Raw genomic sequence first — 14,505 nt, forward strand, 5'->3', positions numbered from 1 at the left:
GGTGGTAGTTTCTTCCGTGGCTCTTTCAGAAGCCCTCAGCCAGGAAGGGAAAGAGGACCCTGAGCCAAGGTTGTCCCTCCTGCTCCTCTAAATCAGGTAGTAGCAGAAAGAGAGTGAGAGACAACCGCAAAAATCCCAGAAAGTCAGAGGTGAGAGCTGGCTCCTGTGCCCTTCATCCCATCGATGAGAAGACAGCACATCCCCAGTGAGGAACAGGTCTCTCTCTCCCTGAGGACACGTTAAGAAGAAGAGCGCACAGGACAGCATCGCACAGCGGGAGCGAGAGGGGCTGCAGCTCCGCGGGCAAGGAGCTGCTCTCCATATTTCAGCTGCAATTCCATTATGCAGAGCTAAGTGGCTGGGAATAAACATCCGTCATCCCTGCGTGATAAGCGATGTTTGCTAGTATAGAGGGTGACAGAAATCTATATCACATCAATGTACTATTAATACTGCATTAAGCATATAGAGTTTGCTCTCCTCATTGCAGCGCGGCAATGGGTATCGGCATGTCCTCAGCCCAGACAACATCCAAGAGCACAGGGATGCTTTCAGGAGGAAGGAAGGAAGGAGAAAAGTTTCATAGTGGAGAGGGAAATTGCTGTAGCAACACCTCAGTGCAAAGGAGAGATGCTGGGTGCCATGGAGCACCTTTGCTCATGGCTGGACAGCAGCTCTGTGGGAGGTGGGTGGCAGGAGAGAGATGAACGCCTGCATCAATACAGGCTCAGCTGGGCATCGAGGCACTCCCCAGCCCAGAGGATTTCTTTCTACAAGTGACAGCAAATGAAGAAATGTTTGTGTCCAAGCCCTGCACAGGAGGAAAGAAAAACCCTCCAGCATGAAAACCATGGGGAGAACATGAGCAACAAATATTCTCCAGCTCAGGTTTAAGCTGAACAGAACACATCAGATCAAACGACCCCCTTACAACAAAAGCTCCCCAAAGCACAGTTAATTTAAAAGGTGAATTATGAAACTCTCCAGCCTCAAGCAAAGCCACCAGTGAAGTCAAAAGTGTTGTCCAAGTCAAGTCTTGGGGACTAAAATACAAAACACACACCAAATCCAACTCTGCCTGAGGTCTCAAAGCCTGGATTTTGTCCTGTGAATGACAAGCAAATCTAAAAAATAAAAGGGCTTTCAGCTTGCCAGCATCCAGCTATGGTTTACCTCTTGCTAGCACCCAAAGGGAGTGCCTGTGTGTGGGGTTTGATTTCAGTCCCACTGCCTTGCAGCCCCAGGAAACCTAGAGCTCAGAGGTGGCAATTTGTCGTGGATTTTCAAGGGTGCAGAGTTGTCAATAGCACTACACCTCCACACTGTGGCACCTTCCACAAGAGAAGTGGCTCCAGATACCACCCTCATGCATCTATGTGAACCCTTCAGACCATAATCAAGTAGCCCTGTGAAACTCTGAGGCCAAATCCTGCTGCAAGCAACTTCCCCTGCAACCCACCCAGCTCTGACAAGCCCCACAGGGCAAATATTCAGAGAAAAACTCAATCCTCTGAGGTTTAATCTCTGGCACCACACAGCTACAACATCAGCCGTGTCTTGCAATGGTCGGCGCATAGATTCAAGAGATTCGAGAAAGCACAGGAGAGGAAGGAAAAAATAAAGCAGCAGAGCCCCCCCCCCCCAAGCCATCAGAGTTTGCAAATCATTTTGAGATGAGGTGCTATAGGAAATGTAAAATACATAATTAACGGCACAGAAAAACCCCACTACGTTCAGGTTCTCTGCTCCTGCCTAATCACCGCACTCTTCCTCCCCTCTCTACAAACAGACCAAATTTAGCACACCAAAATGAAAATCAAAGGGAAAGCAGGGTGCATTCACTGGGTACACCCCACTGCTCTGCAAGCAAAGCACGGCGATAACGGCTTGGGCATGGGCTCACAGCACCCGGGAGGGTGCACGGCGGGGGCTGCCCCAGGGACACCTCCACCAGAGCAGCGGCTGTGGCTCCCCGTTCCCTGATGGGAGAAGCGGTGGCCAGGGAGCAGCGTGCTCCTGCTGAGCACTTCACTTAAACGCTGAATGAGTTCCTGCAGGTTGGGAGATCGGCCTCCTCCCTCTTTCCAGGGGCTGTAACGTCTCCTGCACTCATGAGTCAGCAGCAGCCAAGGGGAGAACAGAGGCGACTTTAATGCAGCACTCCCTGCTTCCAGCTGGGCCACAGAGATAGCACAAGTTGGGGGGGGGGGGGTGGGTGGGGTGTCCCCCCTTTTTTTTTTTTTTTGTAAGTTTTTTATATTTTTAGAGTTCTACCTGGAACCCAGACACACCAAAAGGATGAGCAATAGCAGGAGAGAAATGTTATCCAAACCTCCTGCATCACTCGACTTGCATCTCAGAGCTGGTAAGAGGCTGGGAGAAAACTACTGGCTGGCTGCGAGCTGCGTGTTGCGGAGGGCTATATTCGCCACTCGCATGGGAAGCAGTGCAGGACTCCCAGAAAAGCATCCTTTTACCCAGCACTTCCCTTTTACACTCAGAATTCAGAAACACGAAATAGAGAGGACCACCTGATCACCACCTGCTAGTCTAATGAGCCCGGTTCACAACCCAGATTTACATGGGCAAGGTGCAAAAGCTTTACAGAAGCCCATCAAACAAGACATCCAGCACCTAAGCCTCCTGTTCTTTATCTCCACGCATCTGCCCCACCTATGGCCACATGTTCTGAGCTTCTCCCTGGCCTGGCGGGGAGCCAGGGAGACAGCCCCATGGCTGGGAAACTGCTGGAGGAGGAAGGGAAGGCAGGTCCTTTCCCCAGTCAAGCAGGGGTCCCACGCTCCCAGGTGGCTCTCACTCACCCCTGGGACTTCATGCTTGGAGCCAACAAGGCAGAGCCTGGCTTTGAATGGCACTTTCAGGCAAGGGGGGGAAGGTGACTGGCGGGTGGCGGCGGGAGGGTGAAGGGAGGTGAAGGTGAGAGTGGAAAGTCTTCTCTGGAAGCACCTACATGTATGTTGTGATTTCTGAGACCTGAGATTCACTTTGGTTTCTGGACCATACCAAGACCCACTCCCTTCAAAAACCTCTTTTTCCTCTTTCTCATCCCCTTAACCTCTTGCTCCTCGTCCTCCTTTGCCCACCCCCCAAGCCCATCCCCTGATCCTCGCAGGGGGCTCCGACCGGATCGGGCACTCACACGTGTCTGGCTTGTGGCAGTTGTGACCTTGTCGGAAGTACTGAGGGTTCTCAATGACGGGAATGCGGGTCATGCCGATCACCACCGTGTCCGGGCCAGCATCCAGGGACGAGGGTGTTGTGATACCGTGGTTGATGTGGTGGAGGGGACTGGCTGAATCCTCCTCTCCGCTGATCACTGCCACAGGACCTGCAAACACCATGCACATCTGTCAGGCACAACAGGAGAAAGGGGACCCGCGAGACCTGCTGACCGTGCGAATACAGATCACTGCAGGTCAGCAGTGGATCACCACCAGCCCTTGGACAGGACACCTGTCCTAGCACTCCTGGCAGCTGTCCCATCCCCAGGGCTAGTTTCTCCAGGCACTGGAGGCAGGGCAGGGAAAACACCTGAAATTTTCCTTACTGGGTTTGGGCTACCAGGCTAACAATCCTGCCGGGGTTAAGGTAGCTACAGGTGAGACCACGTTACAAGTGAATCCTACACAAAGTCCTCTCTTAGAGCTGTCACAAGATAGATCAGTCACTGTGGTGCCTGTATACCCTGGCGTCACGAGCTTGGCAGAATACATAACTGTGCTTAGACTGGAGAAACATCACCTGTAAAGAAGATCTATTTCACCCAAACCCACTTTCACACCATTTCTCTCGCCCAGTATGTTTCCCATCTTGTTCTCCCTCCTCCAGATTCACCTACGCAGAACCCTTCAGTCAGACCGATACCTACAGGGACCTACAATAGACTGGAGTAGATAGTGCTCAGGTCATGCTGCCCCCCATTACCACAACAAAAGGCAACATCTCCCCCTTAACCTCCTGACCCCAAAAAAGGTCACAGTACCATTAGACAGACAAGGAAATGAGGCAAAGTAATCAGACCCCCAAGATGGGAGCGAAGGAAACCTCCTATCCCTCCACAGACTCTCTAGTGTTCATTAACTGAGTTCACTAGAGCAAGAGCACAGAGGCGGTTTCCCATGGGAGGACCCCTCTGCCACGCTGGCACACCTTAGAGGTCACAGGCACCCAAGGATGGCAGAGAGGAGACACTCCAACAAGATATGGAGAAGGCGGTGCCACAACCTTTAGGCTGAGCTGCAACAAACCCAGAAGATTCCTTCTTCCTTGTCTCCTCTAATTCATCTGCCACCATCTCAACTACTTCTTAACTCCCAACTCCCCATCTGCTGCTTGCTCACAGGACCTGTCACCATTCCCCAGTAGACTGAGAGCTGAAAGTGGTCCCTCTGCGCTGACCCCCATGCAAAGTCCTGAAGTTGCTGCTCCATGAGTAAGGAGCCTCAGCACAGTCCACATGCCTTCCCAAGTCCCGCAGCACCCATTTACGCATTCTGGTCTACCTCCATGGAGAAGGTCCCCAAAACACCAGCACGTTCAAATGCACCCACATCATTCTCCCTTCTGCAGATGACCAGCCAGCAGCCACACTCCGGCTTCTTCAGCCTCCTGCTCCAGCTACGGCTCCTTAACACTCAAGTGCCTGCACGCAAAGGCATCAATGCTCTTATCTTGCCCTAACCAATGGCAGGCTTGTTCCCATAGGTAACGAGAAGTGATGAAGGAAAGAGCATCCATACCTGAGAGCCAAGGCCTGCTTCCCACACATACTTCACAATACTCAGCTGTACCCCAATTTTCAGCTTATGCTTAATTTTATTTTTAGACCTTCTAACTTCAGCCTTTGCTTTCCAGCCAAGGCTGGAAACCTCAGGGGACATCAGGCCTTAATACATTATTCCCCACTTCCATGTATTCTCTACCATCCCGAGGCCCAACCAGCAAACCAACATCACAAACACCTCCATCATGAAGTGAAACCCTCTAATCCATGCTGCAGCCATTCGTGCTATGTAAACACAGGATCCTGAGGAGCTGGGCAATGTGGGGACAGCACTGCAACCTTCCACGAGAACCTCCCTTGCATATTCACATGGGGACAAAAAAATCCACACTCAACTAGAGATGCTGCTTTTCTCCTGTCTGGATGCTACCAGGGGCTACCAGAAGCTCAAGCAAAAATGAGCGGAGACGCTGCACTGAGGCTTCAAACCTATTCAGAGGCACCAGCCTTTTACCTGCATCACATAGAAAATTCCTCTCTCCCATCAGTAATCTGCTTCTAATTGCACAATTACTTTATTATGTAGCACTAGCAACAAAGAGGGGAGTCTTCGAACCATTTTACTCTCCCGAGCTTCTGGGAGGACAGGGTGAACATCAGCTCCATGCAGTCATTCTGCCTGCATTATAAAGGCTGCTCGTTTTTGGAGCTTTGAGTATTGTTTGTTCTTCCAAGTGGGATATAATAAAGTTATTGTGTAATTAGCAGAGTCCTGGCAGCCACGACAGGTGTTTTAGTCACAAGGAAAAAAAAGTCTCCTTTCATTGTGAATTCCTTCTGGCAGGTTCTGGCCTTTTTTTCCTTTGCTCCCCAGGCCCACATGACTTCCAGCTTTTGAGATGCAGAGGCAAAATGCAGCTCTTGCCGCAAGATGCCTCTGTTGGGACTATGCACGCTATATTTCTCCAAACACAAAAAGCAAACAGGCAATTTTGGTTTGAATGACTTTTGTTCTTTTGTGTTGTCAATTCTTTGCATGCGAACCAGGAGGATTGTGTTATGCATGGCGTGCACATTCCCTCAGCCATACCGTGCACCGCTGGCCAGCCCAGCTGCAGTGGGAAGGGGAGAACTCTGCATTTCAAGGTGCAGTTCACAAAACAAGTCATAAAAATATCAGCTGGTATAGACTGGTGCAGATAATGTGAGGAGATACCAGGAAGATCTCCCTTGCAGTGGAGCAGTGGGAGAGGCTGTTGAAGGCTTATCACTTTCCCTAAGTGGCTGAGGTGTTGCTTCAAAGGAAGGTACCTAATCAGGCAGTGGCATGTGAAAGGCCTCTCTAGTGAATTATATGAAGGTAAGTCTTAATTCTCCCCTGCTTTGAGAGCAGAAATCGCACCTTTGTGACAGGGAGCAAAGAGGACATCTCCTACAGCATTAGTACTGGAGGGAGATAGTTGGTTTCAGAATGAGCTATGGGACAGAGGTCAGGTTGGCACAGACCCTGCTAGGGACATACCCCTCGGGGGCTCACAGAGCCCTGCTAGCACTTAACCCTTGCTGTTCCTGCTTGCACAGCACTTCCTCATGCTTAAGGAACACAGATCAGGGCAGTGTCCTGCTGGCACAGGCAGGTTAGGACATGGCTACATCTAAAACAGTAGGGCATGCTCAAGGAGGTCAGATACTTGTGAAACTAAGTACAGCCAGCATCTACTACCCAATGGTCTGATGGCAATTTCCTTGCCAATGAACAGATCCAGTGTCACCTTCTTTACACACCACAGGTTTTTTTCTGCAGCTCACTTCTTAGGAGGACTTTCTACATGCATTATCCCCAGTTTCATAATCCAAACCTGTCCAAGACCTATAGGGTAAGAAGTAACCATATCTCAGCTGATCCACAGTTGCAATCTCATTCGCCAACAGAGTCCTGTGAATGAACTTTACCTCTTAGTCATCCAGCTGAAGTCAATGCTACCAAGATGAGCCATTTACAATATACACCAACTCTCAGAAGCTTCAGAGCCAAACTGATGCTCCATGATAATCTCTACCCCTACCCATTTCTGCAAAAGTGGGAAACCTCAAGAACTGCCAAGACAGTTACAGTCCTGCCACCACAGGGAGAGTACAGCACATGAAGTAGATTCTACCCTTGCAATAATCTAGGGACAGTTTACTGCCTGACTTGGGTCACACCAGCCCCACACAGCGCTGCAGCCTGGGCCGGCTGGGCATGAGCCCCCCGTGTGCCCGGGTGGCCAAGGAGGCCAGCAGCACCCGGCTTGTGTCAGACACAGCGTGGCCAGCGGGGCCGGGGCAGTGACCGTCCCCCTGCGCTGGGCACTGGTGCGGCCGCCCCTCGAATCCTGGGGTCAGCGCTGGGCCCTCACTGCAGGGGGGACACTGAGGGGCTGCAGCGTGTCCAGAGCCGGGCAGGGGCTGGGGAAGGGGCTGGGGCACAAGAACCATGGGGAGCGGCTGGGGGGGCTGGGGGGGGTCAGCCTGGAGAGGAGGGGGCTCAGGGGGGACCTTATCGCTCCCCACAGCTGCTACAAGGGGCTGCAGCGAGGGGGGTCGGTCTCTTCTCCCAGGTCACAAGTGATAAGACAAGAAGAAATGGCCTCAAATTGTGCCGGGGGAGGCTTAGATTGGGGATTAGGAAAAATTTCTTCACTGAAGGGGTTGTCAAGCACTGGGACAGGCTGCCCAGGGAGGTGGATGAGTCACCATCCCTGGAGGTGTTTAAAAAAGTGTAGGTGTGGCACTTAGGGACATGGTTTAGTGATGGACTTGGCAGTGCTGGGTTAACAGTTGGACTCTATGATCTTAAAGGTCTTTTCCAACCTAAATCATTCTGTGATTCTACGACTGTATTTCCAGGTCCTGAAAAAAAATCAAAATAAATCACATTCTCAAGAGTCCTAAGGAACACATCTGATGGACGCAATGCACTAGCTTTCAAGTTTTCAGAAATGTTTCTGAAGATGATAGGCACTCAGCTGGCACTGACTATAACACACCATTTAGCAGACTCATCCCAATGTCCTCCACAGGATATAATTGGATTACAGATACTTTACAGCTGAGGACTTCTCCAAATTTCTGCTCTTAACTCTTTTTTTTTATGAGGGGAGAAGTGTAGAAATCTGGACAACATTATCTCCTACAACACAGTCATGGCTCTTTATCACTTTCATTCTTTCGTTCCTATCTCTTCTGGCTGGTCACAGCTGAGATCCAGTTCCCTCTAAGCACATGGCCACGCTGTTGCCCCTCAGAGACTCAGACAAGTGCTGGACTCACTGCACAAGCCTGACACAAACTTCAAAAACATTATCGATATGAAGCAGTCACTGATCACTTTTATAGCTCTGACACTCAAAATACATACTGCCATTAGTAACTCCTGGAAATAAAGCAGCTACCGCAGCTTCAACTTTTTAAATCTATCTTGGCAATAGCATATTTTTTTTGCTGTTAAGTAGGTAAAGAGGTTGAGTTTTCTGATGTATAATGCTGATGAATGGCTTTATTTGGAAGAACTCTCACCGGCTTCAGCAGAACATTTTCCTGGTAAGGTTAAAGGGAAAAATGGAGTAAAATGAAAAAGAGAGTACAGATTTTAAGATTTAGGTTTACCTTCCACTTGACAGAGAAAAAGGCAGAGGGACACAGAGAAGGAGCCAGTTTTGTACTGCAAAAATGCAGAGTAATAGTCAAGGGTAGCCTGGGGTAATTCCTGATATATCATCCTATGATCTTAAAACACAATCTAAAACATTTTGGAGCTCCCCTGATACTTAAAACCTGAACAGTGATGCACTAGCTGTTTCTGTGAATAGCTCAGTCTGTGTTACGGACAAGTGGATATTAACTAGAAAAGGAGTCTATTTGTTGATACTTCAAGAAGCCTTCATACGTTCTGAACATCAGACATGTTACATCTATATTCTGAAAGGCTTTTGATGGCTCTCCTCCCACCCAAGCAGGAGCCTCATCGGCCAGCAGCATGCACACTGTCTGCAAGGACAGAGTTCAGCTGTTCTCCATGCTAAGCCCATGCAGTGTTCCTGCCAGGGAAGCAACGTCAGCAGCAGTGGAGCCACAGAGCTGTGGGGAAAGGCTGGGGAGATACTAGGGCTGCCCAGGACTACTACCCCTTGGTGAAGAGGCGGTCGGCCCCTGCTCCAGCCCAGCATTACAGCCACTGCCAACCTGCCCCTTTGCAACAACCATGGGAGAGTCAGCCACCACAACCAGAAAATGAGGATCAACATGAATCTGATGTTAACCAAAGAGCAGCGAGGCAGCTTGAAAACGTTGCTTTGGGAAACATCACAAGGAGAATGCTGTTCTCCCTTCCCTCCCACAGCTCCTTTACAGCCAACTCCTCTTTCCCAAGACGCACGCCTCGTTCAAACACCACTGTTCCTGGCCTCACCTCCACCCTCTTTTTCTTCCCCAGCCTCCCAGTTAGGCTATGTTCCACCCATCCCAGCAATGTTCCAACTCTTCTTGCCTTGCATTCATCCCGATATTATCATCTCTGCAAATATTGAGCAAATACTCTTCCAGATTGCCCCAAAGTCTCTGCTTTTCAGAAAATCTGCTATCGTTCTCTACTTGGCACTCTTTCCTGTGGCTAAACTGGAGTTTGTCTTGGTGTTTTCCTTCACCTCCTTGTTCTTCTGGAAGCTCTGTGAACTAGGACATACCTTTTAGTCCATGTCTTGAATCGCCTGGTTCATTCACAGTGTTATATGGACAACTTGTAACTTAAGAAAAATAAAGCAAATAATAATAAATAGCTTAGGGAGCCCCTGTTTGCATGATCATATCATAATGGTAAATTATTTATCAAGGCTAAGAGCTATACTTTCTGATAAAATGTAGGCTCAGGAATATAGGGTACTTCATAAATAACCACAGATTAGAGAAGGTAATGGTCACTTCACAGACATCCATAACATAATGAATGCCCCAAAGCAGACAGGTGAAGAAACAACAAAAATTCCAGCTTGCTATCACAGTAACCTCTCCAAAGCAACAAAAATGATTGAAGGTGTAGGAAACATGACCTCCAAGGGAAAACTGAAAGAATTATGCTTTGTGTGGAGAGGAGAAGACTGAAAAGACACGTGATAACAGCCTTCAAATATGTAAAAGGTTGCAGCAAAGAGAAATGTAATAGCTGTTCTCCATGTCCACTGGGGATAAAACAAGAAATAATAGGTTTAAATTGCACTGAGGGAGATTAGGGTTTGAATGTTTCCCCTAATGCCTAGCAGTATGGATGGCTGAGCACTGGAACAGATAACCCAGGGATGCTGCAGGGGCTCAGCCACTGCTGAGCTGGGAAGGGAAAGGTTAAAGAAACTTCTTTCAAGGACAGCTTAGCTACAGGGCCTGACGCTGCTCAGAGCCCTCCCAGGCTGCAGCACTTTTCACATGCATCCAAACAGCCCTCTGCAAGGAGCACTCTTCTCTTTTTGATGCTTCCAAAGAAACTCCAAGCAGGGACATCACCAGCGCTGCTGACCGCATTGGGGCAGCATCTGAGGCACTGTGGGTGCAGCACTGGACAGGGATGGGGTTATGGTCTCTCCAACATGGTTTCGGAAAGGACAGCGCCGTCCACATCCCAGGCCACATGCTGAGGACAGAACCCGAGTCTGCTGAAGCAGAGTGTGATGTGACGAGTGCTGCAGGGCAATCCTTCCCTCACCACCCATGGCTCTGGGAGCTGTTGCTCAGAACACCATTTTTTCATCAAGAACAATCACTGCAAGAGCTAATTGTACCATCCACGTTTGTCTGTGTAATAAAAAGGAGCCATATAATTAACCTACTTAATTAAGAACTGTATATGACCCATAACTAGAAAAAAAAAATGCTCTCCTAGTAAAGTGGGTCACCATACATTGTATAGCAAGCACTGAAGCAGACCTCATTAAACTCCAATATATATTATATATAAAATCCCCTCTTCCTCTGACTTTAAACCTCTGTTGACGCTTCCATTATTTCCCTGATCTTAATCTTAAATGCTGTTCTTCAAAGGGCCACATCACCGACTGGCAAGTAGGTAATTCCAAGGCCAGATCTCTCAGCCTAGCTTTACAACTCTGAGCTATACGTACACACATACCTGCTTATTTTTAATGCAGATAGAAAACTAACCCCCAAACTTCAGCTTATCAGGAAAACAAACAAATAAAAAAAGTTTACAAAAATCCAAACCTTTTGCTGGAGCTGAAATCAAACCATCCCTCCGGGCTGATCTCTGCACCAGCAAGGAAGGGAACTGAAACTCATAAAACAGTAAGCGAAAGCACAACAAATACAATTAAAAATCTAGCCATGCTCAGAGCGAGATTGCATTTACTGTCTCATAAAGAGAGCCTCGTCCTGTCAGGCAAACAAAAGGAAATCAATTTGTTAATTTTTATTGGCAGATGTGGGCACGCGGCCAAGTCAGTGCTCGGTGCCTACACAGGACCTGCTTGGAGCCAGACTGCCGTGGGCTCCAGCCCATCCCCGGCCCTCCTGCAATGGGAAGCAGCCACTTCTCCTCATCCTCAGGGTCCCCAATCCAAACCAGAGGACGGCCCATCACATGGCGCCTCTTCCCCTGAGCCACAGCAGACCCCTCACTCACACAAAACACTGGGCTTTAACTGGAGAGCTCCTAATTCCAGCTTTGTCCAGTACGTTTGCTTTGTCACCACCACTTCAACCAGGTCCAAGCAGCTTTTCCCACAGCAGGTTATCCCTGCATCCTTGTACAAATCCTACAACACACCATGGGAGCTGGAGGGTATCACTGCAGAGGCCAGCCCATACAGCACAGCTCTGGCCCAAACCATGCCGTGGCCAGCTGCGGAGCCTGCAAAGGTGCCCACCCCTCCTGTGCCATGCCCCATGGGGCACAGTCTCCCCCATCAACTTTTTGAGGAAACAGAACATATAAGTCGTCACATCTTTCAGCTATGCAGGCAGATGAAGACTCTGAGAATGTAAATTTGAGCTCTCAAAGGGGTCTACTCCAAATCCTCAGCTTCCAGCCCCTCCAGCAGCAAAGGCAGGAAAAAATGGCCAAGCAACAATCCATTTTCCCCTCTCCTGAATGAGATGGTGTGTTTGGGGCCCTAACTATCTCAAGGAGGTGAAGATCCAGGTGAACTTTGGGGTGAAAGGGAGTGAGGGACAGGCCTGAGGGCCTTGCACCCACCACCACTCGGGTCAGACACATGGCTGCCCACCCTGCTGCCACCTTCCACCCTCTTATAAATTGCAGATACATTATTGTATAAAGAAGGGCTGGCAGATCCACATTCAGTGGGCAATCCCTACACAGGTGATCCTCACAGCACCTTGCCTTCCCAATGAAACAGTCTGCTGAAATACTGCCATTTACAAAAGCCGCTTTCCCTTTTTAATACTGACATTTCATTCTCTCTCCTGATTTTTTCAGGTGTTCACAGGGCAAGAAGGTAGCTCTTGCTGCAAAAAGGGATGTGTCAGGGCAGAGGGGCTTTGGCAGCCCTGTGCATCTTCCCTTTGCCTATTCCAGCCTCCAGTCATCCTGGTAGTGCCAGTATGGAGCATCATTCCAATCTCATTGTGGGCAGAGGATCCCCAAACCTCCCTCGCTCCTCCCATGTCCTTTTCTTCCCCCACTTTCCAAGTTTATTTATTGAGATCAGACACCAATCCTATAAGCACTCACACTCAGGAATGGAAACATTAAGATCAAATCATATAAAATATAAAGTCAATGCATATGATGGCACAATTGCATAAATCCAGCAGAACAAGCAACAGAAAATGCTTACAGTAAAAATGACGAGACAATCTCATAATTAAAAAGGGAGGAATCTGACAAGCCAGGGCCATGTGTGACAGCAAAGCCAGCCAGCACCCACAGGAAGGCAAAGCAGGAATTTTTATATCTGGGCTTAAAGCTCCTGGCCCAGCAGTACCAAACCTCTTCAACTCAGAAAGCGTATAACCAGGAAAAGGACAGCAAACAGGGCACAGGGGTAATCAGAATGTTTTAGATTCAGCAACACAAGGATCTGCTGACTCTTTAAGTATCAACAAGTTAACACTTTCTCCTGTATAACAGAGGATGAATACTGTGAAGCCACTGTGTTTGCCAATAGGAAAAGGTTTTCACCACTAAGGTCAGGTGAAACAACTACCTAGTAGCACAGAGAACAGGAAAGGAAGAAAAGTATTTTATTCAATTGTTGCTGCACAGAGAAAGATAGCATTTCATCTGGTGATGCTGGTGCTGGCATTCAGACCATCCCCAGTCACCTTCCGCCATTCCCACCACCTGGCTTCCCCCATTTGGTGGTCACAAGCCAGTTTTCCCCATTGCTAGGCATGCATTCTCCCTATGGAACGTGAGGAGCCAGCTGAGTTCCAACACATCCAACCTTGCAGACAAACCTCCTGAGATGGCATCTTAGCATGGCAGAGCCAGCACCAGCAGCTCCCAGAGCAGAGAAACGCACACCTGGATGAGGCAGAAGTGAGCAGAGGCACCCAGGGAGGCAGCATCTCTGTGCGGCCAAACTCCCTGCATGGTCCCCCTGCAGCCCTCCTGCTCCAGCCCTAAAGTCAAGTCTCAGAAATGGCTGGTGGGGCAGGATGGGGGTGTTGGTGGGTACTGGATATTCAATGAGACATCAAAACAAAGTCCCTGTTGCCTTATCTCCCCTGCACAAGGCCATCATTTCCATCCCTCTTTATGGGATCGTCTCCATTTGAAGCCAAAACCTCATTTTCTTCCCCCAGGTCTCCATCATCTCACTGCACTCAGTGCCAGAGCTGGGCACCATCCTACCTGTCCCAGATCCTCTGCTTATTACTGTTGACCATTTTGGCCCCATTCTTCCTGTTGACTAGAGATTTGCCTCTTAGTTTTTTCCAAAGTCACCAAGCTGTCACCTCGGGGGCACCTTGAACTCTGGAGCGGCACAGGCTTTACGAGGCGAGAGCTGGGCAGCGGCTGGGTAAAGGCCTCAGCAGCACCTATTAATCTCTTGGCTCACTCATCCCTATCACAGACACACCGTAAAAATGATATAAGCATTTCATTCAAACGGCACTGCAGAGGGAGTGGGGAAGAGCACAGGGCCGATTGATTTCCAGTATGTCTGCTCTTTACCTTCAGGTATAAATACAACAGCAAAATCAATCGGAATAACATCATATCAGCTTTCTAATCTCTTCTGTTTGCAAGACGCGCTTTATATACTGCGGCGTTTCCTACAGCTTGTCTACAGGAGGCCCCAGCACCTCCACACCCCCCACCCTGCCCGTGCGCAGCCGCTTCCTCACTCTCAGCCCCTCCAGGGCGAAGCTTCAGGATCTGCAGTTCCAAACCACAGCTCTTCCCCTGCTCTGTGCGGGAGGTGCCAAGAGGTCTCCCAAAGCAACGCACCTCATCCGCATAACAGCATCGCTAACATGCACTCGCAACCCCCTGGGTCACGTTAACACCTGCTAAAAGGGAGATGCTCGCTCACTCACATCCCTTCCCAAGCGGATGGCGGCTTGCTCAGGGTCAGTGGGTACCCGGGCATGCTCAGGTCTGCTGTCAAGCATGCCGACGGGGACAGTCCCATCAACACAGGGATACAGGCAAGGCAGTAGCAGCCTCTGCTTTCCCCACATCCTCAGGACCCCATGGCTCTATTCACCCATGGGCTCATATGTGGCCCTGGTGGCATTTCTCCTCC

General features: G+C 49.4%; 1 protein-coding gene across 5 annotated transcripts in view; it reads right to left on the reverse strand.

Annotated features, from left to right (window-relative positions):
• NTRK3 (neurotrophic receptor tyrosine kinase 3) overlaps positions 1-14,505 on the reverse strand; it is a 232,138-nt gene that overhangs the window by 108,341 nt on the left and 109,292 nt on the right. For all 5 annotated transcript variants that reach the window (XR_008733243.1, XR_008733244.1, XM_005436616.3 and 2 more), the window contains exon 12: positions 3,161-3,349. Coding sequence is in view for 3 of the 5 variants with exons in the window: in XM_005436616.3 (XP_005436673.1) it covers positions 3,161-3,349 (189 nt within the window). In the remaining 2 variants the exon portion in view is untranslated. The remainder of the gene's footprint in view (positions 1-3,160; positions 3,350-14,505) is intronic.

Source organism: Falco cherrug, chromosome 7 (assembly GCF_023634085.1).
Source record: "Falco cherrug isolate bFalChe1 chromosome 7, bFalChe1.pri, whole genome shotgun sequence".
NCBI classification, from domain to species: Eukaryota; Metazoa; Chordata; class Aves; order Falconiformes; family Falconidae; genus Falco; species Falco cherrug.